Consider the following 24769-nt stretch of genomic DNA (forward strand, 5'->3'; position numbering starts at 1 on the left):
CTATATTTGGTTAAGCTAAACTTACTTGAAACCCTCACATACTTAAAATTAAATTTTTGTTATAAAATAACAGTTTCAAAATTTTAACTCTATTTACTAAATAATATACTTGAAATTCTTCAAATTGGATATTTCATTTCAAGTAAAATTAATTCTAAGTATGAGTGTGTAAAACAACTGAACTGGGTCAAAAATAGCCGAGCATCTAGCGCCATCCTTGAAGTCTGGAGATTTTAAAACTTGCAATCCAGCATGGCAGCTGAACAAAGTAGTCATTTTTTATTAAGTATTTGAGTAGCCAGATAGAGGGTCATTATAAAATTAGATATTTAGAAAATAATTTTATTTTTTTAAAGGACACCCGAGCGTAAAAACTACCAGCTATATAGCGATCGCCATGCAATAATTGGCGAAGAATTTCGCTATAGATTGCAGTGGACTGCTCACATACAGAGCACCCTGGATGTATATTAGTTTTACTGATATCGGCAGATTTCCAATTACAGCTAGAGTTCTTGTACCAAAATCGTGACTGTCACTTTTAAACTTAAAAAGGTTTTATTTAAAACTACTACAGTTCCAAATGCAACCTCAAATCAGATTTAATTCATACTTATTCTGAGACTAACGAAAGTCTTAATTACGGTTGCAAAATATCTTGTAAAATCAAGTTTTAAATAAGTATGCAAGAATAAACACATTTAAGACTTGATTTAGACTCAAAACAAGTATGAAATAAATAATAAATAAGGATCGATGTATTTGGAATTCCTGTGGCTTTAAGACTTGATTTAGACTCAAAACAAGTATGAAATTATTTATCAATAAGGATGTATTTGGAACTGTGGCAGCTTAAATGAAGTCTTAAATATGTTTATTCTTGCATACTTATTTAAAACTTGATTTTACAAGATTTTTGCACCGTAATTAAGACTCTCATTTTCTCAGAATAAGTATGAATTAAATCTGATTTGAGGCTGTATTTGGAACTGTGGCAGCTTTAAATAAACCTTTTTTAAGTTTAAAAGTGACAGTCACGATTTTGGTAAGGGAAAGTTTTTCGGGGGGAAAAATCTTTAAAAATCAATTCGTTTACTCAAAAAGATAGTCGACCATAAACAGATAGATTCGGGAGGCGAAGGGAGCGGAAATAGAGAGACAGTTTAATGAACAATTGAAAGAAAAGAAAGGGGCTTGAGGGAATTTCGGGAAATACCCCAGCGGGCATGCACGTCAATGCTCGGAATCCGACGCTTTTTTTTTTAAACATTTCTTTCCATTTCGTCTTGAGCTCCAGAACGAGTCAGGTCTATTTTGAAAGTCTTCCTCGAATTTTAAGTCTTTAGTCTTTCTGTTCTATTATTTTGGCAAGAGCGGACTTCTACCTCCTCGAGGTTTAAAGAAGCCCTAATGCGCTTGTTTAAAATATAAACACTTAGCTAAATGACTAGTTGATAGTTTAATTTTATTTCAAATTATTTCAACAGCCTTTTAAAGGCTAATTAACTATTAATAATTAATTTTTCTAAACAGCCTTTTTCAAGTTTAGCTAACTATTAGTAGATATATATTTTGAAAGTCTTTCTCGAATTATAAGTAGTTTAGTCTTTTCTGTTCTAATATTTTAGCAAGAGCGGACTTCTACCTCCTCGAGGTTTAAAGAAGCCCTAATGCGCTTGTTTATAATATAAACACTTAGCTAAATGACTAGTTGATAGTTTGATTTTATTTCAAATTATTTCAACAGCCTTTTAAAGGCTAATTAACTATTAATAGTTAATTTTTCCATAAAGCATTTTTCAGGGCTAGCTAACTATTAGTAGATATATATTTTCCAAACCGCCTTTGTCAAGGCAAATTCCTATTATTAGTTATTTTTCTAATATCTTAGAAACTTAGTCTTATTATTTACTAAGATAAATATTCCTCGAGAATTAGAAGGATTTTAGAGATACATTTTATATAATTATATCCGGTAAATTTAACTATTTAAGTATTGACAAATTAAAAAAAATTGTAGAAATGAGTGGGAGAAAATTTCCGTCCGGAGCCAAAGTCGCAAAAAGCGAAAAGCCAGTCAAGAATTTTTAAATTCTCAAAAAGGGGCTCTAAATAAGTACTTCAAAACATCAATTCCAGTCTTAGAACAAACTCAATTAAATGCAATTGCGAACAAACTTGACTTACCAACCACTACTGAATCTTTAAAAAATCAACTTTCCCACAACGAAAACAAATCGCTAGAATCCGAACCAAAACAAAATAGTACTGACAATAAAATAAGCTTATTGAAGGACGCTATAGGGGTTCATGTTGAAAGTAATCTTTCAACTAATAAATCGAACGATGTTATAAATAAACATTCTATGTTGCAAACGAGTCAAAATGTTTTCGATAAAGTTGTAGAAGGCATTGAAGAATCAGTTATTGATAATATCTTAATAGGAGCTCCTAGTGAAAGTGAATCAAACAATTCAAATGACATTGCACTTTCATTTGTCGCTTCCAGGAATTCCCGAGAACTCCATGATAATAGCAGTATCGTGCACCATTTAACTCCTGCTCTATCTGATTTAAATGCAACTCAAATTATTCCTGACATTAGTATCGACATGGATTCTCCACTCGCTCAACCAAGGCTCTTATCATTTCCCCAAACGATTATTAGGGGTCAAAAACGAAGTTTCAATAGTATTTATTATGTAAAATATCCCTTTTTGGAATATTCTGTAGAAAATGACATGGTATACTGTTTTTGCTGCCGTCATTTTCCAAGCAGTGGTAAAAAAACATATTTCACAACTGGTTTTAAAAATTTAAAAAATATGAATGAGAAATTTCACGAACATTTTACTTCCGAGAAATCGACCCACCAATTAGCGGAAACGAAGTACATACATTTTTTACAGTCTAAGAAATGAGGAGCTATAACTTCACAGATAAATAAGCAACACCGTTTAGATACTATTCGAAACAGAGAAGTTTTATCCGCCCATGTGCAAATTGTTTTAACATGCGCTCAACAGGATATCGCGTTAAGAGGGCATCGAGAGAACGACGATCAGCAAAATCGTGGAAATTTCATTGAAATCCTAGAATTGTTAAAGCGCATTTCATCTGACTTAAAGAAAAAAAGTAGATAGCATGCCCAATGTAGCAAAATATACCCACGGATCAATACAAAACGAGCTTATTAACACTAGTGGTGCACTTGTTCAAAGAATGATTATTCAGGATATTAATGATTTGGGTGGTTTTTACGCAATAATTGCTGACGAAACTAGGGTCAAAGGCTGTGTAGAACAACTAAGTGTTTGTGTTCGATTTACCACCACTAAGGGAGAGGTTCTTGAAAGGTTTTTGTCTTTTGTTGATTTACATAAATTTGACGCTGAATCTTTATCTTCCGCGATTATTAATATTCTTTTATCAAATGGGTTAAAAATATCAAACTGTGTAGCGCAAACATATGACGGAGCGAGTGTAATGAGTGGAAGTAAGTCGGGAGTGAACATTAGGATTAAGGATGCTGTGGGTGGGATGTGTCCATATGTGCACTGTTACGCCCATCGCCTAAATTTAGTTTTGGTGGATACCTGTAAGAATGTACCAATAATTCGTGAAACACTTGGTTTGTTACAGGCCATTTATACATTTCAAAATAATTCGTCACTTCGAAGTGAGTATTTTCAAGAGGCCCAAAAAGAGCTTGAATACGATGTAATATTAAAATTACCCCAGAGTTGTGACACTAGATGGTCCAGTAAAAAAAAATGTATAATTTTTTTTAGTACTAGATATAATGCTGTAGTTTTAGCTTCAGAAAACTTAATTGAAAGTGGCAAATCTGAGCAAGCAGCCGAATGTAGAGGGTACCATTCCCAGCTTCAAAATTTCAGCATTTTATTAATGGTCGTAGCATTAGATGAGATTTTAGGCGTAACAAATGTGTTGTCTGAATATTTGCAAAATCCAAAAGTAGTTATAACTCAAGCCGTAGCAATTTGCGGTGCCACAATAAAAAAGTTAGAAACAGACCGAAATTCTGAAAGATTCGATCAAATTTGGGATGTTGCGAAACAATTAGCTCTCTCAGCCTCAATTCCAGTACCAGAAAAGAATAGTTCCGTCAAAGTACCCATGAAAAGAAAAATTATTCAAAACAAAAGGTTAAAAGGTACCATAATAACGGGTACTATAGGAAGTCGGGAAACGGAGTTCAAAACTATTGGCGACCAACTTAAAGCAACTTATTTTGAAATTTTAGATAGATTCGTATTAGAAATGAAAAAAAGATTGTTAGAAAATTGTTCTATTTATGAAGAACTTTGCGCATCAGACCCAAATTCGAGCGAGTTTTTGAACGTTGAAAAAATTACTGCGTTTTGTCAAAACTACAAAAGATTTAATTTTGAAATGGAGTCTCTGAAAAATCAGGTCAACGTTGCTAAAATGTTATTTAGTACCAAAAGCGGTGAAAACATAAACACATTAAGTTTGCAAACGCAGCTTGAAACCAATGAATATCTTAAACCTCAAAATTTTCAAAATGTTTCCGATTGCTATAAATATTTATTGACATACGAGCAGGCATTCCCAGATCTCGTAAAATATTTCGAAATTGTATTATGCATACCTGTTGCTAATACTATTTCAGAGCGTAGTTTTAGTACACTTAATAGACTCGAATCATTTTTAAGAACAACAATGTCTGAAAATCGATTAACAAATTTAGCCTTGCTCTCTATAAATAGAGATTTATCTAATAGGTTAAGAGACAATCCTTTGTTGGTTGTTGACGAGTTTAGTAAAAAAAAGAGAAGAGTGCAATTTATACTTTGAGTTAAATTTTCAAATTTTTAAATATGTAGAAGCTATAAGAGACATATTGGAGGGCAAGCCACAGCTGCCACCAAATTATAACGAAAATGGTAAGGGCCACAAAATTCTTAGGGGCCACAAAATATTTAGCTCACCCGTGAAAAAACCTTAGCGCCGCTACTGTTGTTAGGCCACGGCCCCCTGCACGTGCTTGCTCCGCGTGCGCTCTGCTCGCGACGACTGGCGGAACAAGCGCATGGAGGCAGCTATGGTTAGGCCTTCAAGGCGAAATTACAAGTTAAGGCTATCGACCGAAGTACCACGTATCGGTTCAATTTAATGAATTAATATAGTTTAATTTCCCAAAACGATGTTGGTCTTTTTTACCATTTCGACGTTGTTCATTCTTAAGCCTAATTGCTGATAATATAAATACGTCACAAGGTTTTAATTAATTTTCAAATAGGAGGCTACGTTTGGGGGCATATAAAATCCACTTATGTATTTAAATTAACATCTTCTTTATTCATTCAGTATCAAAAATTTTGATTTTTACCACGGAATTCAAAACCCATAACGACATCACAGCGATTGTGTAAATATTCCAGTTACATTATTCCTATGTTTTGAAATATACTATGGTCCTGTTGCCTAGCTTAGCTATATAAAAATTGTTTAAGAACGATCAAATGTGACCTAATTTCTTTTCAGTCGCTTGAACTGCTTGGATTACAAGCTACAGAGTGAAATTCGAAAAACATAATTAGCCTAATCTGTTATTGTATTTCATTGACGCGTATTTACAGAAATGGCTAGCAAACAATTGACACCGTCAAATGATATAGAAGTGGAAACCAGTATACTCAGTATCACGTAAGTATAAGGCTACGAAATTAATACAATTTCAGCTTGGACCTTCAAGTCCGTAGAAGCTAGGAGCAACACACACAGCACCCCACACAAGGAGAATGCAACCCGTCAGAAGTCGTGCATTTTCTTGTGTACATTTTTCATTGGTTAGAAAATAAGTAACATAATAACGATAAGTATAACACTTCCTATTGCTTTAATGCTAATTTTCTAACCGAACCTTTTTTCGGCACTGATACTATCTTCAAGCTGTGACTTGGACTCGCGACTTACCGTTTTGAATGACTATATTTTGATAAAAAATTTAAGCCTAATATCGGAGAGCACGTTCTGGAGTCGCGAGGGGCTTTGGCTTTGTTTTGAAGCCCGCGTGCGAATCACGCGTGATAAAGAAAAACATGAGCTCGTCACGCCGAGAAAAACCTTTTTAATTTTTATTATTTTAGCCTTATGTTCCGCCTATCTAAGCCGAAATATCTGCTTAGCGGCAGTCTCGCATATTTTAGACCCTAGAGGGCTCTGTGCTAAGAAAACATCTTGATTACGCAATAACTATGAAAATCAGTTTGGCTGTAAATCTCATTGTCATACTTATTGTTATTGTGTTACTTATGGTTAGACGCTTTAGCGCCTGCTGCCGTCGGAAGGGGAAAATTCGGAAATTGTCTTCGCCCCGCCCGTAAAATGTTCAGTGTATAGGTTCGTCCAATGAAATTTGTACACAACACTGCGTTAGCGTGTTTAAAGGCTAGCTGCGTTCTCCTTGTGTTTGTTGCTCCTACGTAGAAGCATAGATAGAATGTGTTTTTTTTTGTTGAGAATAGACGTCAGCTTAGACTAAAACGGAAGATAATTTTCAAAACGCACGGAAACGCGCATTTTAACTAACAATCGCGTGATTTCGTTTCCATGGTAATCTTTTTAATAGGGCAATGATTATAAACATTTCAATGTTTTGGGCTTAATTATTGTATATTCCGTGTGAAACAAGATCTCATTAAATTATTTTCTATGGAAATGTCATACAGAGGCACTTATTAGTAATTATGTTACGTATGATGCCTAAACATCCCTATATTTGATCCAAAGCTGTTGTATTCATAGTGTTTCATAATACTTTTGTTGTCTTTGTGTCAATAAGTTATTATCAATTAGTATTTGATGTAAAAAACTTAATTTTCAGACCTGAAGACGAAGTTATTAACTTTCCACCATCTGATGGAAAAAGAGAACAACAATGTGATGTCAGAATCCAAAATTTCAGTAAAAATGCGGTTGCTTTCAAGTTTTGTATCAACAACATCGAAGCGTATAGAGTTCTGCCTGAATTTGGCATCTTGAAGCCTAGGGAAAAGTGCACCATCATGTTATATTTAAAACGAGGTAACAACTCTTTATAATAAATAAACTACTCTTTTCCTTACTTGAATTTGTAGACAGACCACTTACCCTAATTCTTTTTTTTCAGGATGGAAAACAACGCATTCTGATACTTTAACTTTGATATCAGTCCCGCTGGGAAGTAATGCCGAAAATAGCCCTATGCACTTGGTAACAGTTTGGCAAAATACACCCAAGGACCAAGAACATAAGCGAACGTAATAAGCAATGCTACTTTATTTATTGCAACGTGACATCATTATTAATATTATATAATATATCATTCATTATAAAGGATATTTATTCGCCACCCAGAAGATAGTTATAATGAAATATACTGCATACCTTATGGCAGCCAGTCTAAATTTGGTTCAGCTGAAAAATCGCCAGGGTTGAGTCGAGAATTAAGTAACAAAAAGGGTCGAGACGAACATGGCCAGAGTGAAATTTCTGCAAAAGTCAACAAAACGTAATAAACACTGCTACTCTGTTTAATGTGACATCTTGATTAATGTTCTATCTTGTTTCATGTATTATAAAGGTTATCAAATGAAATTGTAGATGGTGAACCTCGAAAGGAAATGCAAAGTAAATCAAGTAGCGGCCCGTCTAAAATGGGTTCAGCGAGAATGTCGCAGAGTTCTAGTAGAGGAAGAATTTGCAAAACGATTCAAGACGAACAAGGCCACAGGGGAATGTCCGTAAAAGTCATAAAAACGTAATAAGCACTGCTACTCTATTTAATACATTGTGACATCTTGTTAAATGTTCTATCCTGTTTCATTTATTATAAAGCTCACTAAAAGAAACTAAAGATGGTGAATCACGAAAGGAAATAGATAAGAAATCAAGTAGCAGCCACTCAAAAATTAGTTTAGTTGGAATATCCCGATTAAACAGTAGAGTACTAAGCTGCAACACCATTCAAGAGGAGCGTGGTATTTCTAATGAATTGGATTTTGGAAAGAGCCAGTACCACCACACTCCGACCATCCCCGTCATAAAGGAGAAATTGGTAATCATTTTAATTGACGTTCATCCCGCCCTTCTATTTTGTAAATCTATTTTATTGTAATATTTAGAGTAACCCGAAGACCAGCATTCAACGCTGTATTGAACGTTTTGAAGATCAATTAGTAGTGCGCTTTATTCACCATAAAGCTGGACAGCTCTTTAACAAAGCGAAGGCGCAAATACAAAAGGCTGCGATAAAATACTATCTTCCAAATTTTTGGGTGATTGCTCTGTTTATGATTCTACTGATATCATTGGCAGTTTTGTACTTAGCCGTTCATAAATACGTACAACAATTGCGGAAAGGCACGCAACCACCCACGTGCTATAGTCGTCACCCACTTTTTGCTTCCTTTGGATGCCACAAAAAGAGATCATGGTTATGTTATGATCAGCTTTTGGCTTCCTTTGGATACCACAAAAAAAGATCATGGTTTTCGTGGTAATCCGTTTTCTGATCTCCTTTGGATGCTCAAGTTAAAATTAAATATTAAGAGCAAAATGTGTTAATTTTGTAGCCTAAAAAACACTCAAAATTATTATTATTCGGAAAAAAATGACAAATTTTTGGGTATTTCGGAACAAATGTCAAAATTGTTGGGTATTTTGGAACAAATGTCAAAACTGTTGGGTATTTTGGAACAAATGTCAAAATTGTTAGGTATTTTGTAACAAATGTCAGAATTGCTAGGTATTTTGGAACAAATGTCAAAATTGTTGGGTATTTTGGAACAAATGTCAAAACTGTTGGGTATTTTGGAACAAATGTCAAAATTGTTAGGTATTTTGTAACAAATGTCAGAATTGCTAGGTATTTTGGAACAAATGTCAAAATTGCTAGGTATTTTGGAACAAATGTCAAAACTGTTGGGTATTTTGGAACAAATGTCAAAATTGTTAGGTATTTTGTAACAAATGTAAAAATTGCTAGGTATTTTGGAACAAATGTCAAAATTGCTAGGTATTTTGGAACAAATGTCAAAATTGCTAGGTATTTTGGAACAAATGTCAAAATTGCTAGGTATTTTGGAACAAATGTCAAAATCGCTAGGTATTTTGGAACAAATGTCAAAATTGCTAGGTATTTTGGAACAAATGTCAAAATTGCTAGGTATTTTGGAACAAATGTCAGAATTGCTAGGTATTTTGGAACAAATGTCAAAATTGCTCGGAATTTTGGAAGAAATGTCAAAATTGCTAGGAATTTTGGAACAAATAAATGTCAAAATTGCTAGGAATTTTGGAAGAAATGTCAAAATTGCTAGGAATTTTGGAAGAAATGTCAAAATTGCTAGGAATTTTGGAACAAATAAATGTCAAAATTGCTAGGAATTTTGGAAGAAATGTCAAAATTGCTAGGAATTTTGGAACAAATAAATATCAAAATTGCTAGGAATTTTGGAACAAATAAATGTCAAAATTGTTATTTATTTTGGAACAAATAAATGTCAAAATTGTTATTTATTTTGGAACAAATGTTAAAGTTATATTTTAGACTACAAATTTACAAAATTAACACATCAAGATTATTATTGGATAATAATGATAGATAAGCACCAATTAATTTAGTTAATGTCAAATATTTTTGGAGATTCCAAAATTAACAAGATTCAACTCTTTAGAAACAGAGCGGTTCACCACCATATATGTGGGCGTACGGTCAAAAAAACAAACACTAATTTTTAGTCGGAACTAAAAATTACAGAAATTTCAAATTTAGAATTAAAAACTAATGAGTAATGGTGATAGTTCATATTAAAAATTCCGCCTACGCCATTCAGCTTTGTATTTCTTCCAATAGACTAGTATACGTTTCACCATGTTCAAATGCTCGCACCCTCCCGTAAAACCTAAAATCTAAAAATATGCGCGAAATCTATTACATGGACCATGGTTCTCCTCAATTCTCACGCGCCATTCCAGGATGTCCTCAACCACTTCCCTCTTCGGGCGGTGAAGGAGAATATGTGCCAGAGCTTCATTTTCCCAGCCACAAAGCTTACAATTTTATAAGCGCTACAAGTTATCGCGACGCCACGTGTCCTTAATACGTTTCCATAGACCAAGGATGGTCTTAACTTGTTCCAGATCGACATCGTCGGTGGTGAAGCCTAGTAATTCATCCGTAGATTTCGTATAGTTAAGTGTCCGCCATTCAACGATGTCTTCATTTATATCAAAAGCCGGACAATCTAGTAGAATGTGTCTGATATCCTCCTCCAAATCATGTCGGCACAATTTGCACGAAGGTGAGATATTATTCAGGAGTTCGGTTGGCGCAGGCTGGTTAGAAGATCACCTGAACGTGCGTCAAACAATAAGCCACTAAACCACGGACCGCCATAGAACGGTTCCGGTGCAGGTTTAATCTTCGTTTTATACACCAAAAGGGTCCGTTTTCCAGCAACTTCATTTATCCATAGTCTTTCCTCTGCATCCCGAACCTCCTTCGTGACAGTGACGCTCCATTATTGTTCTGATATCGATGCCCCCCTCTGGGTACCCTTTCCATAGATTCTATCCAATAGACCATTCTATAAAATACTACTTATGTGATTATTTACTTTTGTGTATATAGAGGCAGAAGGTTTGGCCCGATTTTTCATGAACCCGGGAGGCTCATAAAAGGATTATCTGGCAAACCTGCCAACCTAGTTGTCTGGATAAATAGTGGATTTTTGATAAAATTCCTACTCATTTAACGATTATTGTTTTATAAATAGTAAATAGTTCAGTTATGGAATTACTATATTTTGAAATATACTATCTTCACGTAGGCTACCTTAGCTATATTTTGAAAATCGACTTTACGGGTGACGCTTCAGAAAGTACCAATCAAATAGGAATGAGCATAAGCAAAATATTTTAAATCTAAGAGTAAATAAGTTTGCAAGTCCTTCTGAAGTAACGCTATGTCGTCTTAGTGAAAGTGTTTGGCCTGCTTAGCTAGGAATTTATAGAAAGGTCTTTTAACATCTTTTGGCGGGGGGGGGGGTTAGTTAAAAATTAAAGAATTGGCTTTTGTTGTGTACATAGACCCATGTAGTGGCCAGCTGCTGGAACTTCTCACATTGGCTTCTAGGTGGCTCTATGTAATGTTTATACGGCAAAATTTAAACCCTTGAACCTCTACGCGGTGGAAGGGCGTAACAGCTGGAGAAGTTTCTCCATAATGGCCAATCAAGGCTCAGCTTCTTAAGGTATCTGTTAACTTAGGATATAAACAGAGAAAGTAGTTCTGTTCAGTAATAAACCTTGGATAACTTAATTAATCCAAGATGAAATCAACATCCATCACAAGTTACGACTAGAATTTTGAACCCAGGAGCCCAAAGTTTAAATGGGTGTCCAGTATAAATTGTCTCTTTCATCTAGCCCTGGGAAAATAAAAATTGGATTGAACATGGAATAAATTAGGAATAAGCTGAATTTTCGTAGAATGATAGCATACGATTAGTTAAACAAAATCCCAAACTCCCCAGCATTCCAAACTCCGCTCCCCAAAGTTCTGAATCATGTAACTTACTCCACAATATAGAGTAATATCGGCGTGACGTACGTATGTCGACGTCACCCATGCTTTTTCCTATAGATAAAAACTACCCTCAAAATGGCGGCCATAGCTCAAAGCTACAGAGCGATATTACTCTATAGAGAAACAAATGAACATTCTTTTTATAGGTTTTAACCTTCTCTTCATTTTATTGTATCACGTCAAATTAGTATTTCTAACTGACTAATTGGAAATAATTTAATTATGATTTTTAAGACGAATACAAAATTATGGATGTTGAAAATTAATATATGATTAATACGATCTGATAATAGATGTCACCAGGAGAGGGGTTGCTTATGAGACCTATAAAGGGCATTTTCCCAGACAGTCTTATAGAGTAATATCGCTCTGTAGCTTTGGGCTATGGCCGCCATTTTGAGGGCAGTTTTTTATCTATAGGAAAAAGCATGGGTGACGTCAACATACTCTATAATCAACTCAAGCTCGTATGGACTCGATAATAAACTACTTGTTTTAATTATCTGATATATTATTATTAACCTATGAAACAAACACATTAACAAGGGGCTATCTTTTGTTATTTTGATGGGTAAAATGTTATTCTGGATGGTTAGGAGTACTATAGGCGCGTCTTGAGGAGTTACCCCAAGGGTTGTTTATCGGATTTATACTGTGATCATCAGGCCTATGTTGTCATATGAAACAGTGGTCTGGTGGTCAAGGGCAATGATTCAGTCCCCGCATGGGCGGCGCCAGGAGATTTTCCTCAATTATGGGCCAAATTTACGGAGCTTAATCTATTTTTCTTAACCAATTGAAATTTTTGATCAGTTATATAATTGTTCGATTATTTCTTTAGCACAATTTATTTCCAAAGTTAGTTTTCCCTCCGGTGTGGATTCAGTACCAGGTTCTCTGTTTTTCCACAATGCTACGGTGACTCGATCGGAATCCTCTCAAATTCAATTTACAGCTTTTAGTTCATTTATTTCCCCTTCAACCGAAGTCCGCCATAAGATGTAACATCTATTCGTCAATTATTAGTAACACGTTTCTTATGTATATAACAACTTTGCGAACTTATGAGGTTCTATCCAATGGGATTCTATGGATTAGGTATGGTTATGTTGTTTTATTCGGTTCATTGGGAATTCGATCCAAGCTCCGAAACACCGAATATTTTGTTTGCTCGAAAACCTATCGGTACGAGCTACTTGTAAGTTATTAATTTTCTTGAAATTTGTTTAGGGTTTAGCTTTTTTATCCCTTTTCTTAATGGACTAATCTACAGTTACTTATTCGCTAATTTTACCATCACTGACTATAGTATAATTATACTACCCTGGGCACCTTTCTCATTCCCATGATGGAGGGTGCGGAGGCGGGGTTCTTTGGTCTTGAACTTGCGGTTCCGATCCCCTATGGTTTGGTACGGAAGGTCATCTCCAAGAGCATGACAGTTCTCCAACTCAAGCTTTTGCTTACTAAGCCAGTACTTAGCGGATTATGTTCCTTTGAGGCCCTAGGCGCAATTTTCTGATAAATAAAAGTGGTTCTTGTAAGTTTTTTTTTATTGCTGTAACTTTTGAAGCCCCCGGAGACCACGAGGCCTTAGGCGCACGCTGTGCGAATATTGTATAATCTGCCACTGCTAGGCCCAGTGTTAAGCTGGTAACTGACCAACTAATTGGACATTGTCAGCTCAACAGTATCTCCATTTGGTTGGTATCAGTGATTATCACTTGCAGGGCCTACCTGACTGAGGAAGACCCTTTCCAATTTGAAGGGGGTAGATTGTACCTCTGTATCCTCCGCCCCTTCACCACTGTTACTCTTCTAGCATGAGGGGGATTGGAAGCAACACTAGAAATCGTATAAAATAAAAAAAATAATAATCAGCTAGGCTAATACCCAAGTCATCAAGCGACTTTTAAAGCCATTAATTCAAGTGGCCGAGTTACAATGCGTAGTCATTCTCCCGAAGGATAAATTCATGTTCAAATACAGATAGATCACAACGTACAATTAATTTGATAATATGGCAAAGTAAAACGTTTCGTCTCGTGTATTAGCTTAAAGTACATCCATTTTTCATTAAATTTCTTAAGCTTATGAAAGCTGGACTGTTCAAATAAAGTCAAATATACCAAATAGTCCAAGAGCCCATGCCAAAATAAGCAAGTGATAAGGTACACGGTGGATGATTACATTTTCTAAAAACCATTCCGATGGGTACACAATATCTGCAAGTCTTACGGGCCGGAGTGGAGGCTTTTGAGAAATATAAGCTAAGTGACGTCATATTCGGAGACCCATTAAGCAACCTATAAGGCACACGATCAAAACGTGGCCCATCTATTAGCCATTTGTGTATACAAGGGGTACGTTCAGTAGCAGTCAACGAAAAAAAACCCTATGGAGTTATATTATCCACCGATGAGCTTTTTCGTCATAGTTGCTGAACGCTTTTATTCAGTCATCGGTGTTTTTTTTTAAATGGCGTGAAATTTATAGTAGTTTTACGTCAGTAATACCGTCAGTCATCGGAAAAACCGGCTCTTGAAGCCGATGACTTCGGTGAGCAACCGATGACCATCGTGACGACAAAACCGGAAACGTGAAAAAGCGTACAGTAGAAAACCGATGTCAGCGATTACTAATCGGTGAGTCCGATGAGCGCTGCTGAACGTACCCAAGATGAAAGTAAGTCTTATAAAGAAAGGGGCATTAAGACTGCTAACGTCACCACTGAAATCCACCAATAACCAACCTATAAGGTACAATGCCGAAAAAAGCACCATTCGATAGCTCTGAACCTGTTCTTTCAGTCTTACAACATAAATGGGAGCAGACACATACTATAAAAATATATAAAAGGGCACCTAATATAATTAGCCCAGCGGCGGCTGAAAGCTAAAGACGGCCCTGAATGGGAGCAAACGGTGTATAAGACTAATTTTGTCACACCCCACACAATAAATTGAATTTAACGCGCAATTCCCGGAATAGCGCTGAACTTTCGTGAAGATAATGTACTTACGGACTCGCTTAAACTGATTTATAATACATTTGAAAAATTGAAGTTCCAGCCGTCGCCGGGAGTAGTGGCGTACTCCTGTAATCCCAAGCGTCTGGGAAGTAGAGTTTGTGGATGGCCGTGTGAAGACGACCACTAATCCCCCAACGGGTGTCCCGTCCCTATCCCCAAGTATCTCCCTGTTGGCGTGGCCGTAACACACTCAGATGGACGAGTTTAAAAAAAAGTTCCAGACGTCGCGCTTGTTTCGAAATAAAGCAAACAATCTGTTTAACATTTCAGTGTCGCTATCGTCGCTGCTATAACTTCCATGTTCTATTCGTCTTCTGACTCCGTATCGTTACTATAAAATGTCACAGCTTCTAGATTCGACGGAACTTTTTCGCCGTCGAACCATTTTGGTTTAAATATACCACGTTCCAAGTTCCATCCGTGCTGAAGGGGGTTCTCAGATAGAGCAGCTGCTTCCGTAGATAGCTCTATTCCATAGCCCACATACAAAGTTTGTGCGCAATAGCTTTTGCTTCAACACAGCTTTACTTTCGCCAGTGCCTTTGATCTTAGAGAGAGGTGCTCCAGATTTAGGTTTGTAGGTTTTTACGAACTTTTGAAATCTTGCTTCATTTGCGTTATTCAATTTTTTAAAACCATATATTTCGCAAACATATTTTTCCAAAATCGCCGACGTTTCATATCTGATACAAAATCTGAAAATCCCAAAGACGAGAATGCATTTTGATATTCCTCGTTTTTCTCCAAAATCTTCAATGGCTGAATTTTGCCTTTTCTCGAGAACGACGCGTTGTATAGTCCCACCCGGTGAAGCAGTGAAATCCAGGAAGCGAATTAGACAGCGAAAGTCCCAGTTTCTCAAATAAAGCGCTGACATTGACGTATCTTAAAGTGTTTTTAGTTTGGAGTCCCACTTCAATCCAATCATGAACGCCGTCTTTCAAATGTCTGTACCTAGTTCCCAAGAAGAATGACTAAAACGTCAGTATCGTTAGTCCGAACAACTACGTTACATGGCTCAAAGCACGTCAGCGATATGCGATACAACAAGCGAGTATCGGCTTCTTCGTGGCAGCTAGGAGCAACAAACACAACACCCCACACAAGGAGAACGCAACCCGTCAAAAATCATGGATTTTTTTGTGTACATTTTTCATTGGCTAGACGCTTTAGTGCCTGCTGCCGTCGGAAGGGGAAAATCCAGAAATTGTCTTCCCCCCGCCCGTAAAACGTTCAGCGTAAAGGCTCGTGACGCTCGTCCAATGAAATTCGTACACAACGCTTCGTTAGCATGTTTAAAGGCTAGCTGTGTTCTCCTTGTGTTTGTTGCTCCTAGGTGGCAGCACGTAAACTTTGTATTTACAGTAGTAGCAAAGCACAAAAGCATTAACGACCAAAACCAAAATATGGAGAAAACCCGCGAAATTCAAACTTTCTTTGCCTTAAGATACCCCAACTTACTTCTTTCAAGATTATATAGTAGACTTGGATTTTCAACTCAAATTATATTCTGGTACTAAACAATATACAGGCCAAACGATATTTCAGAAATATCATTAAAACCATCTCTTAAAACGCGAAAAAAATGCGTTTTGATTTGACTTTTAAAGAAAATAAACACATTAATGCATTTTTGGTTTGAAAATAATGCAAAAACCTAAAATAATGCGTTTAGCAACAAGTCATTTCTCTAAGAACCAAAATTTTAAATTCGAAAATTAGTTCAAAATTGAATTTAACGTTAAATAAGGAGAAATAAAACCAAAATCTGTAAATCGAACATTTGGTCGTTAATGCTTTTGTGCTTTGCACGGCAGAACTCTGCATTATATTTTTTCGTTTAAAGAAGAATAAACGTAACAATTCTCGTTGTTCGTCGCGTATATCGTTTTGGTTCCTAAAACATGCGTGAAGTCATCTGACATCCATATAGTAATAAAAAATTAACTAACTCTTCCTTAAATTGATCGCTTCTTAATGATCCTACAAAGTTGGAGGGTCTCTTCATGTCTGTTCCACTAATGTTCCATCTTTGCCCTCTATAGGCGGATGAAGTAGCGGCTTGTCTCTTTCCCAGTCTTTAATTGAAGGTGAAATGGTTCGATCAAAAATGTTGTAAATTTCTCTTCCTGCCACCTTGTATAGTTTCACCAATATGGCTCTAGCAACACCGCCGAATGTAGGGGTAGTTCGGACAAGTTATGAAGACAGAACATACCATCGACAAAAGTGTAGTCAATGGTACGTGGTGCCAATGCAGTGGCGTAGCTATCATAGGGCTGGGTGGTGCGGTGCACCGGGGCCCCATAGCGCAGGGGGCCCTAAGCCTAGGCTATACTGTGGAAAAATATAAATATTTATTCATGTATTTATGTAAGTATGTAACGTGACTATACTTTGACGCTTCGTCACGCCGCTAACTGAAACTGCAGCAAAATATGATATTGTTCCCCAAATTCAAGTAAAACGGCAGAGAAAAGTTAAAAAAACATTTTGACGAATTAGTTTCTGACCACCGATTCGAAAAAATGGAACATATTTTTAAAGTGACCATTTTCAATAATGTGTTAGACATTTTGATACCTCAATTCTCAAGTAGAGCGGCGTTTTACTGGTAGGAGAGAAATATGTAACACGTTTGATTTTCTAACGCCAAAAGTTTTAGTAGATATCGACGAAACAGTTTTATTACAAAAATGTGATCAATTTCAGTTAAAATATTCTGATATAATAGGACCAAACTTTTCTCTTCAATTTCTCAATGTTTACCATTTGCTTCTACCTGAATTAACCGAACCGTGGACTGTTCAACAATTATAAGGAAATTCGGAGTTCTTGAATGTGACGTTACAGAAGTGTTTACTGCAATGTTATTATTTCACACTGTCCTGTAACTTCCCCAACAGCTGAAAGATCTTTCAGCAAACTAAAAATAATTAAAAGTTATTTGTGGAAAAGTCTGGGACAAAATCGGCTTTGTTATTTATCATTAATAGCAATCGAGAACAAGGCTGCATCAAAATTAAATTTGAACGAAGTAATTGATAATTTTTCAAACATTAAAGCGCGCAAAAGATTGTAAGTTTTCATTTAAAAAATTTTAAATAGAAAAATAAAAGATTTTTCATTATCTATTTTTTTGGAAACATACTGGTTAGGAGGCCCATTTTTTTTGCACCGGGGCCCCTTGCCCTTTAGCTACGCCACTGTGCCAATGACGTAATTCGGCTCTCCAGATTTTGAGGTAAGGTTAAAAATCACGTCGTGGGTAAAATTTACCTGATCTAGGCTGCGAAAAGGGGTTGACCCCTGCAAGGTTGGTAAAATGCAAAGACTATATATACGCTTTGCTTACTAGACAGGGGTATTCAATTGCCCAACTTTCATACAATAGCAGACGCTGGTCCAAATTTTCCCCCGCTTCAGCAGTGCTACTAGTGGCGCCTCTAACGGCTGGTCAAAAGCCTTCTCACGTGTTTCGAAAGTGTTAACAGGTTCTTTGAATGGACACGCCTGTCTAGTAAGCGAAGCGTATATATATAGTGATTTCAGTATCACGTGACACGACGTCATCTATGCTTTTTCCCATAGAGAAAAAATCCCGTCTTTGGTAAAATGAGCGTGATGACGTAAAAAGCACTATTTACGCAAACCCCTTTTTGTCAGCCTCAGATCGCCCCTGACCAAGGATCCTATATGTTAGAAGGATAGGTAGCGCTCCGGCCAGCCCGTTGCTCCGGCCAGCCCGTTGCTCCGGCCAGCCCGTGTTTTCGAAACGCCGGCAGCGCCGTCGATATTAAGAGAGCCTCTAAACGTGGGACATATTGTTTCTATTCCCTCAAGGACAAATTTTGGCGGTGCTTCCCCCATGTTTTGTCCTTGACGGAATCTAAAGACGGATTCTCTATCGCGCATGACCCACCGACGGCGCTGCCATTTTTCGTCCCTCGCCTCATATCCTTCTAACATATAGGATCCTTGCCCTGACATCACATCGTCGCGTTAAAATTGTTTTACAGTACACTCTGTTAAATAAGTCTTCGGCCGTTGGGATTTTGGCACTTATTTGCGATTATCTCAAAAACTATGAATGATAGCAAGTTGAAAACAATTTTATTTTTAATATTTTACTAATATCTTTCATACCTTTGTCTTGATTCACGTGTAGCATTTCCATATCCGCCGGAAATGCCAAATATCGTTTTTGACAACTTTTTTATAATGATGTTACGCCCCTGAAACCTGATTTTTTTGGATTCTAAAGGGTCGATTCATATTAAGAAAGTGCCATTGTTATCCGGCTACGTCAAACGGCTGCTAAGATATGGCCTATCGAAAATTCGGGTCTCATTCGGAATTATTCTAAAATGCCTAATTAATCAATAATATTAATCCGGCATATAACCACAGCGTTCCAACAACTCTTTAAATCAATATATATATATGCTTATTGTGTTACCCACAATGAAACGATGAAAGTTGTTTTTGCTCAACAATAAGATATTATTTCTCGGTCTCCTCGAGCACGGCCAACTTTGATCACGCGCTGTTCAGGCTACAGCGGCCAACACATTTGTCGAAATTCCGCGAGCAAGGATTTTCCCCCTATAAACTGTACTATAACGTGTAGGAGTTCAGCGCCACGCTCGGTTTTTATATTGGCTTCAATGTAAAAGCTATTCTAAAAATAATAATCTGCTAGGGGCGCTCACGTCATACACATCTTTTTCTCATAGGTTAACACAGAAACGTAGATACAGGAAACGTATATAAAGGTCTAGATAAAATATTTCAAAGGGAGTGAATACGGAGGTGCCAGCTAGCAGAAACGCGAAATTTCTGCAGGCTATCCTTATAAGGCGCTATCTATCGGTAAGAAAGCTCGTGCTATCGTTGCGAGAGCCATTGTCTCCTGCTTAAAAATTATACTATAAGTCAACAACAGATGGTGACTAAAGACTACGGCCTGCGGAAAGGTCAAGCACTTAGTACTAAAATGCTAAGAGAGCTCGCGCTCTTGGTCACGTGCCTTCCTCGGTATCTGCTAGGTGTCAATTCCGTATTTTATGTTAGGCTTAGACGCCCCGTCCGAAATTTATCTAGACCTTTATATACATTTATTATATCTATGCACAGAAACGTCAACGAATGAGATGGCCGCTGTAGCGCGAGAGATCAAAGTTGGCCGTGCCTCGAGCATTTTAGAATTTTCCGAATAGACGTTAAAATAAAATAAACAAACCGGCCGGAATTTGAGGTACTAAAAGGAAATTGAAAATTCAGTGGGGTAGAATTGATCACGTGTTTCGAAACTGCTGCCCTCTCCAAGCCTTTATAGAAAACAAAATTTCAATTTTTCTGTATATTTTTTATTATTTTCCGTCTGCTACAGTTTGTCTTGCGCCAAATTTATAACCGTTGGTATTATATTCCTAGGGTAAACCAGTATTCGGTAATTACTTAGTAATGAGCGTTAAACTTGGAGCTGGATTGTGTTCCCTTCCTTTAGGGTAAGCGTTTTCTTTAGGCCTAGCCCGCTCCTATTCTCTTTCCCCTGCACCGAGTCGCGGCTGGTGCGAGAAGTTAAAGGGAATATAACCTGCAAATCCATCTTTATGGAAGACCCCTTCAATGTTTCAAATTTCCCTGCACAGTGGCGCCAAACATTTCTAATGCCAAAGGCAAGAGCGGCCAAAGCTGCAAGCGTTGGTGTTCCACACCAAATACCTAATGTTATATTCCCTTTAAAGGGGCTCCAAAGTTCGGTGGCAAAATGTGTGTAAAGTCAGTAAAGTGCGAAATTTACGGTTGACTCTGCCCGCCTCTGCCAAGGCCGAGTGTGGGGTTGGGGGGAATGAAAAGCATGCTCAATTTTCTTTTTTTTTTGCCACCGAACTTTGGAGCCCCTTTAACTTGTCTGGTTGGTCTTAATTCCCTATTCCCCGTTTTTGCTTTTTTTTTGCGCTTGCGGGTTTCTCTTTTTCTCACCCTTAGCGGGTCATCATGCCCCCTAAGCGGTCTCGCCCCGAAGATCCGACCTCCCATTTTCCGCCACCGAAAATGGGTCATGTCGATCCCATTCCGCCCCTCATCTTTACCGCCTCGGATCCTGACAGGCCTCTCGCCTTGTCAGCCAAGGACGTTGTCACCTCCTCCTCGCTTAACAGAGCCGATATCTCGGATATCCGCTTTTTGTCCAAGGGTAAGATCTCAATTACTCCCGCCAATTCCCCTGCTGCTGGCAAACTCCGCCAACTCTCTCACCTCTGCGATATTCCCATTCAACTGGTGGATGCTCCGAATTTGCTACCTCTCCAACGCCGTACCATCATTAATATCAACCCCGCCTATACTGATGCTGAAATGAAGGAAGAAATCTCTATCAATGCTGAGTCCTTGATCGAGTGTCGTCGTCTATGCACCACCAGTAAGGTTGTCCTCCTTGGATTTACTTCCTATGTTCCCGAGCGTGTCCAGATATATGGTGAGCTTTTTTATGTTTTGCTGTTTGAAGACCGTCCTCTTTGTTGTCGTCGATGTTTGCGCTATGGTCATTCGGACAAGCGCTGCCGTCAACCAGTCGATTCACAACGTTGTCCCCGCTGTAGCGATATCCATCCCGACACCGATCACTTTAAAAAAGTTCCATGTTGCCTCCAATGCAAAGGACCCCACCCTAGTTTTTCTCGCTCTTGCCCGGTTTACTGCAAAGAGTTCGACGTCAAACGTACCCAAGTCTCAAAGGGCATCTCTTTCTCCGAAGCGCGTATGTTTGTCGCGGCCTCCTATGCCGCAGCTGCACGTGCCGCCCCTCCGACTCCACCTTTCTGTGCCGGTCCCCATGAGTTTCCACCTCCCCCCGTCAGACCACCTTCTAAGCCCGCGCTTGGCCTCCATCATCCGGCTCCAGCTCCCCGCCCACGCTCTGCCCAACATCATGGTGACAGTCGCTCGAATTCCAGCTTTCAATCCCAGTCCAACAACTCCGCCGTGACGGATGCTCTAGTAGCTTTCCTCGTGGACCTTGCCAACATATTAAAAGATCCCCGTCGCAATTGCCAACCTGCTGCTCTCATTCTCCAATCCGCTAAATTGTGCTTTGCTAATCTGTGAGAGATCGATGGCGATATCTTTGCTCCGCTTCGGGAAGTTCAATCTTTCACTGACCCCCATCATTTCGATGAGTCGAACAGGATGGAAGATTCTAATTACGTTGATGTGGAACGTTTGTGGGGTACGTGTCCATTTGGGGTCCCTCACGCAGCTTATACTATGCCATGCTCCATTTATTGTGGGGCTCCAAGAAACCTACCTTTCCGATTAATCTCCGCTTTGGTCGCTACTCAGTTTATCGGCGTGACCACCAAGGGCGCCCGGGCGATGGTGTTGCTCTCCTAGTCACTGTCTCCGTACCCCAGTTCCATATCCCTTTGCCTGACTTCTCTACTTTGGAGGCTGTGGCAGTTTCCTGTTTTCTCAACAATCGTTGGACCGTAGTGGCCAATGTCTATGATCCCCACGGATCTGCTCTCCGCACAGACTTTGATTTACTAGCGAACAGCTTGGGTACCTCTCATCTTCTACTGGGAGACTTTAATGCTCATCACCCCTTGTGGGGTAGTTCCGTAACCGATGCTCAGGGTGTTTTGGTTACTGAGTGGTTTGAACAGTCGGACCGCATGATTCTACTTAATGACGGATCCACAACTCGTAAGTGCAACTCGGTTCAGAACGACACTGCGATTGATCTGACCTTGCCAGTACCGATCTAGCGCATGTCTGTCACTGGTCTACGTTGGCAGACCACTGCAGCGATCATATGCCTATTTGCATTCGCTGTACTTTAACGATTACTCCCCCTCAATGGGATTATTCTAAGGCCGACTGGGCTCGGTACCGGGCGATTTTGAATCGCTCTTTCGACGGTTGGACTCCAGAATAGTCGCTTGATGACACGGTAGAAACCTTCACTACTCGGGTTATCTTGGCCGCAATTTCTGCTATTCCCTCCCGGGGCGGGGGCGCCGGCTTTGTTCGCCCATCTCCACCTCCTTGGTGGTCCTCCTCGTGCTCTGTCGCCTTAAATGCTGCCGCTGCGGCTCGGCGTCGTGCCTCTCGTACTCGTCTGCCTGATGATGTTCTTACTGCCCACCGCCTTTCAGCCCGCGCCAAAGCACTTGTTAAACGTGCCCGTATCGCCTCATGGCGTCGCTTCAGCTCTTCCATGTCTGGCGCGGTCCCTATTTCGTCGCTCTGGAAAAAAGTCAGATGGTTTAACGCTGTGCCCACCACGTCTCCCATTCCTCCGCTAAGAACCCCTACGGGCCCCATCGCCTCGGCGGCGAAAGCTGCGGAAGTTTTGGCTAACCATTTCACAGCGGCTGCCACGCCATTTGCCAGCTTCACTATCCCTCCACCAGTGTATTCTCCTTCGCCCCTTTCTATGCCGTTCACAATATATGAGCTTCACAACGGCCTCGCTCGGACTAAGAACACCGCGCCTGGCGCGGACAGGATTTCACTTCTCCTAATAAAAAACTTTCCCCGTAACGTCCTTACCATTCTACTTGAATTTTACAACGATTGTTGGTCGGTTGGGTATATGCCGTCCACTTGGAAATCGGGCATCATCCTCGCTTTCCTGAAACCCGGGAAGAGTCTCGGTGATCCATCCTCCTATCGTCCCATTACCCTTTTGTAAGTTCTTGGCAAGCTCTTCGAGCGGCTGATCCATCGTCGCCTTGACTGGTGGCTCGAGTCGACCGGGAAGCGCTCGCCTTACCAGAGTGGTTTTCGCCGGGCTCACCACAGTATTGACAATGCTGTGTTTCTGAGTGGTGTCGCTCACCATGCGCTGTTATCCAAGCACTCCTGTATTGCAGATTTCCTGGATATTAAGGATGCTTTTGGTAATGCCAACCATGACTTCCTCATCCGCAAATTAACGAAGTTGGGTCTAGATGCTGGTGTGATCGGCTTTCTCCTGTCGTACTTGTCAGGGAGGTCAGACTGTGTGCGTATCCGTTCCGCACTTTCGGCCTCTTTTCCTCTGCTTCGAGGCGTTCCGCAGGGTGTTGTTCTAAGCCCGTTGCTGTTTAGCTTTCTTCTTGATGACCTACCCTCTGTCCTGCCTCCTGGTACCCAAGTGGCCATATATGCCGATGACATTGTCCTATTCCTCACCGGCTTGTCACTGGGCCTCTTAAATCTACATATACAAGAGACGCTCCATGCGACATCTCACTATCTCAAGCGCCGAGGCCTTCCCCTGTCCCCGGCCAAATGCATTTCGTTATGCTTTACCCGCAAGCGCAATCCGGTTGAATTCTTCACGATTAATGTGGAGGGTCATGCCCTGCCGCTGGCTCATACGGCGCGCGACCTTGGTGTGGTCTTCGATAGCCGTCTCACCTGGAGGCCGCATATTGTGCTGCTGTGGACACGTTGTCTCCGCCTTCTCAACTTGCTCCGCTCCATGACTGGTTCGAAGTTGGGTATCTCGAGCAAGTTTCTCGACTATGCTGCGGTGGTATATCGCTCGGCCTCCTCTACCTCTCTTGCCCTTCTAGATACTCTCCAGAATGCCTGTCTCCGAGTTGTGACTGGAGCTCCTCGGTCTGCGGCTAGGGGAGTAATGGAGATAGAATCATTTGTGCCACCCCTCTCTATTCACCGAGATATGTTAGTTCTTCGTTATGGAGTCCATTGTCTGACAAGCCCTATTACCCACAGCTAGTTGAGTAAATTCGGGTTTAGAAAACGGGAACAAAATGCACTTTACTTTAAATATGCAAATAATTGAGTAAATTCGGGTTTAGAAAACGGGAACAAAATGCACTTTACTTTAAATATGCAAATTAAATGAGTAAATTCGGGTTTAGAAAACGATAACAAAATGCACTTTACTTTAAATATGCAAATTAAATTATTTTTAAATAGTAAATAGGCATTTTTTAAATTGCAAACGTTTAATAGTGCAGAATATCATATCTTGTAATATTAACTTATATTTGATTTCTTTGATTAGTTTAAGATGTAATTATGATAAATTAACATTTATTTGATTTCTTTGATTAGTGTAAGATGTAATTATGATAAAGCGTTTTTGTACACAATAT

The 24769-nt window shown here is 39.1% G+C and overlaps 1 protein-coding gene across 3 annotated transcripts; it reads left to right on the plus strand.

The window, feature by feature from the left end:
* Positions 1-5131: 5131 nt before the first annotated feature.
* LOC149944164 (uncharacterized) lies at positions 5132-8630 on the plus strand. Of its 3 annotated transcripts, XM_090175477.1 has the most exons (9): positions 5132-5265; positions 5356-5416; positions 5628-5694; positions 6875-7074; positions 7160-7289; positions 7367-7540; positions 7613-7789; positions 7867-8086; positions 8154-8630. In XM_090175477.1, the coding sequence occupies exons 3-9, from the start codon at positions 5630-5632 to the stop codon at positions 8529-8531; spliced, it is 1344 nt and encodes a 447-aa protein (XP_090031603.1). In that variant the 5' UTR covers positions 5132-5265; positions 5356-5416; positions 5628-5629; the 3' UTR covers positions 8532-8630. The 3 variants fall into 3 exon arrangements, with proteins under 3 accessions (XP_090031603.1, XP_090031604.1, XP_090031602.1); XM_090175478.1 differs by having other exon boundaries at positions 5132-5416; positions 5533-5694; XM_090175476.1 differs by having other exon boundaries at positions 5132-5416.
* The last annotated feature ends 16139 nt before the right edge of the window (positions 8631-24769 follow it).

The sequence above is a fragment of the Leiobunum rupestre genome, chromosome 5 (genome assembly GCF_980474605.1).
Source record: "Leiobunum rupestre chromosome 5, qqLeiRupe1.1.hap1, whole genome shotgun sequence".
NCBI classification, from domain to species: Eukaryota; Metazoa; Arthropoda; class Arachnida; order Opiliones; family Sclerosomatidae; genus Leiobunum; species Leiobunum rupestre.

What these genes read in the sequence shown, in the direction of transcription:
- LOC149944164 (XM_090175478.1), top strand. Translation starts at nt 5,630, where the DNA reads ATGGCTAGCAAACAATTGACACCGTCAAATGATATAGAAGTGGAAACC. An exon ending in CATGTTATATTTAAAACGAG is followed by an intron (nt 7,075 to 7,159) that starts GTAACAACTCTT and finishes CTTTTTTTTCAG; the next exon opens with GATGGAAAACAACGCATTCT. An exon ending in TCTGCAAAAGTCAACAAAAC is followed by an intron (nt 7,541 to 7,612) that starts GTAATAAACACT and finishes TGTATTATAAAG; the next exon opens with GTTATCAAATGAAATTGTAG.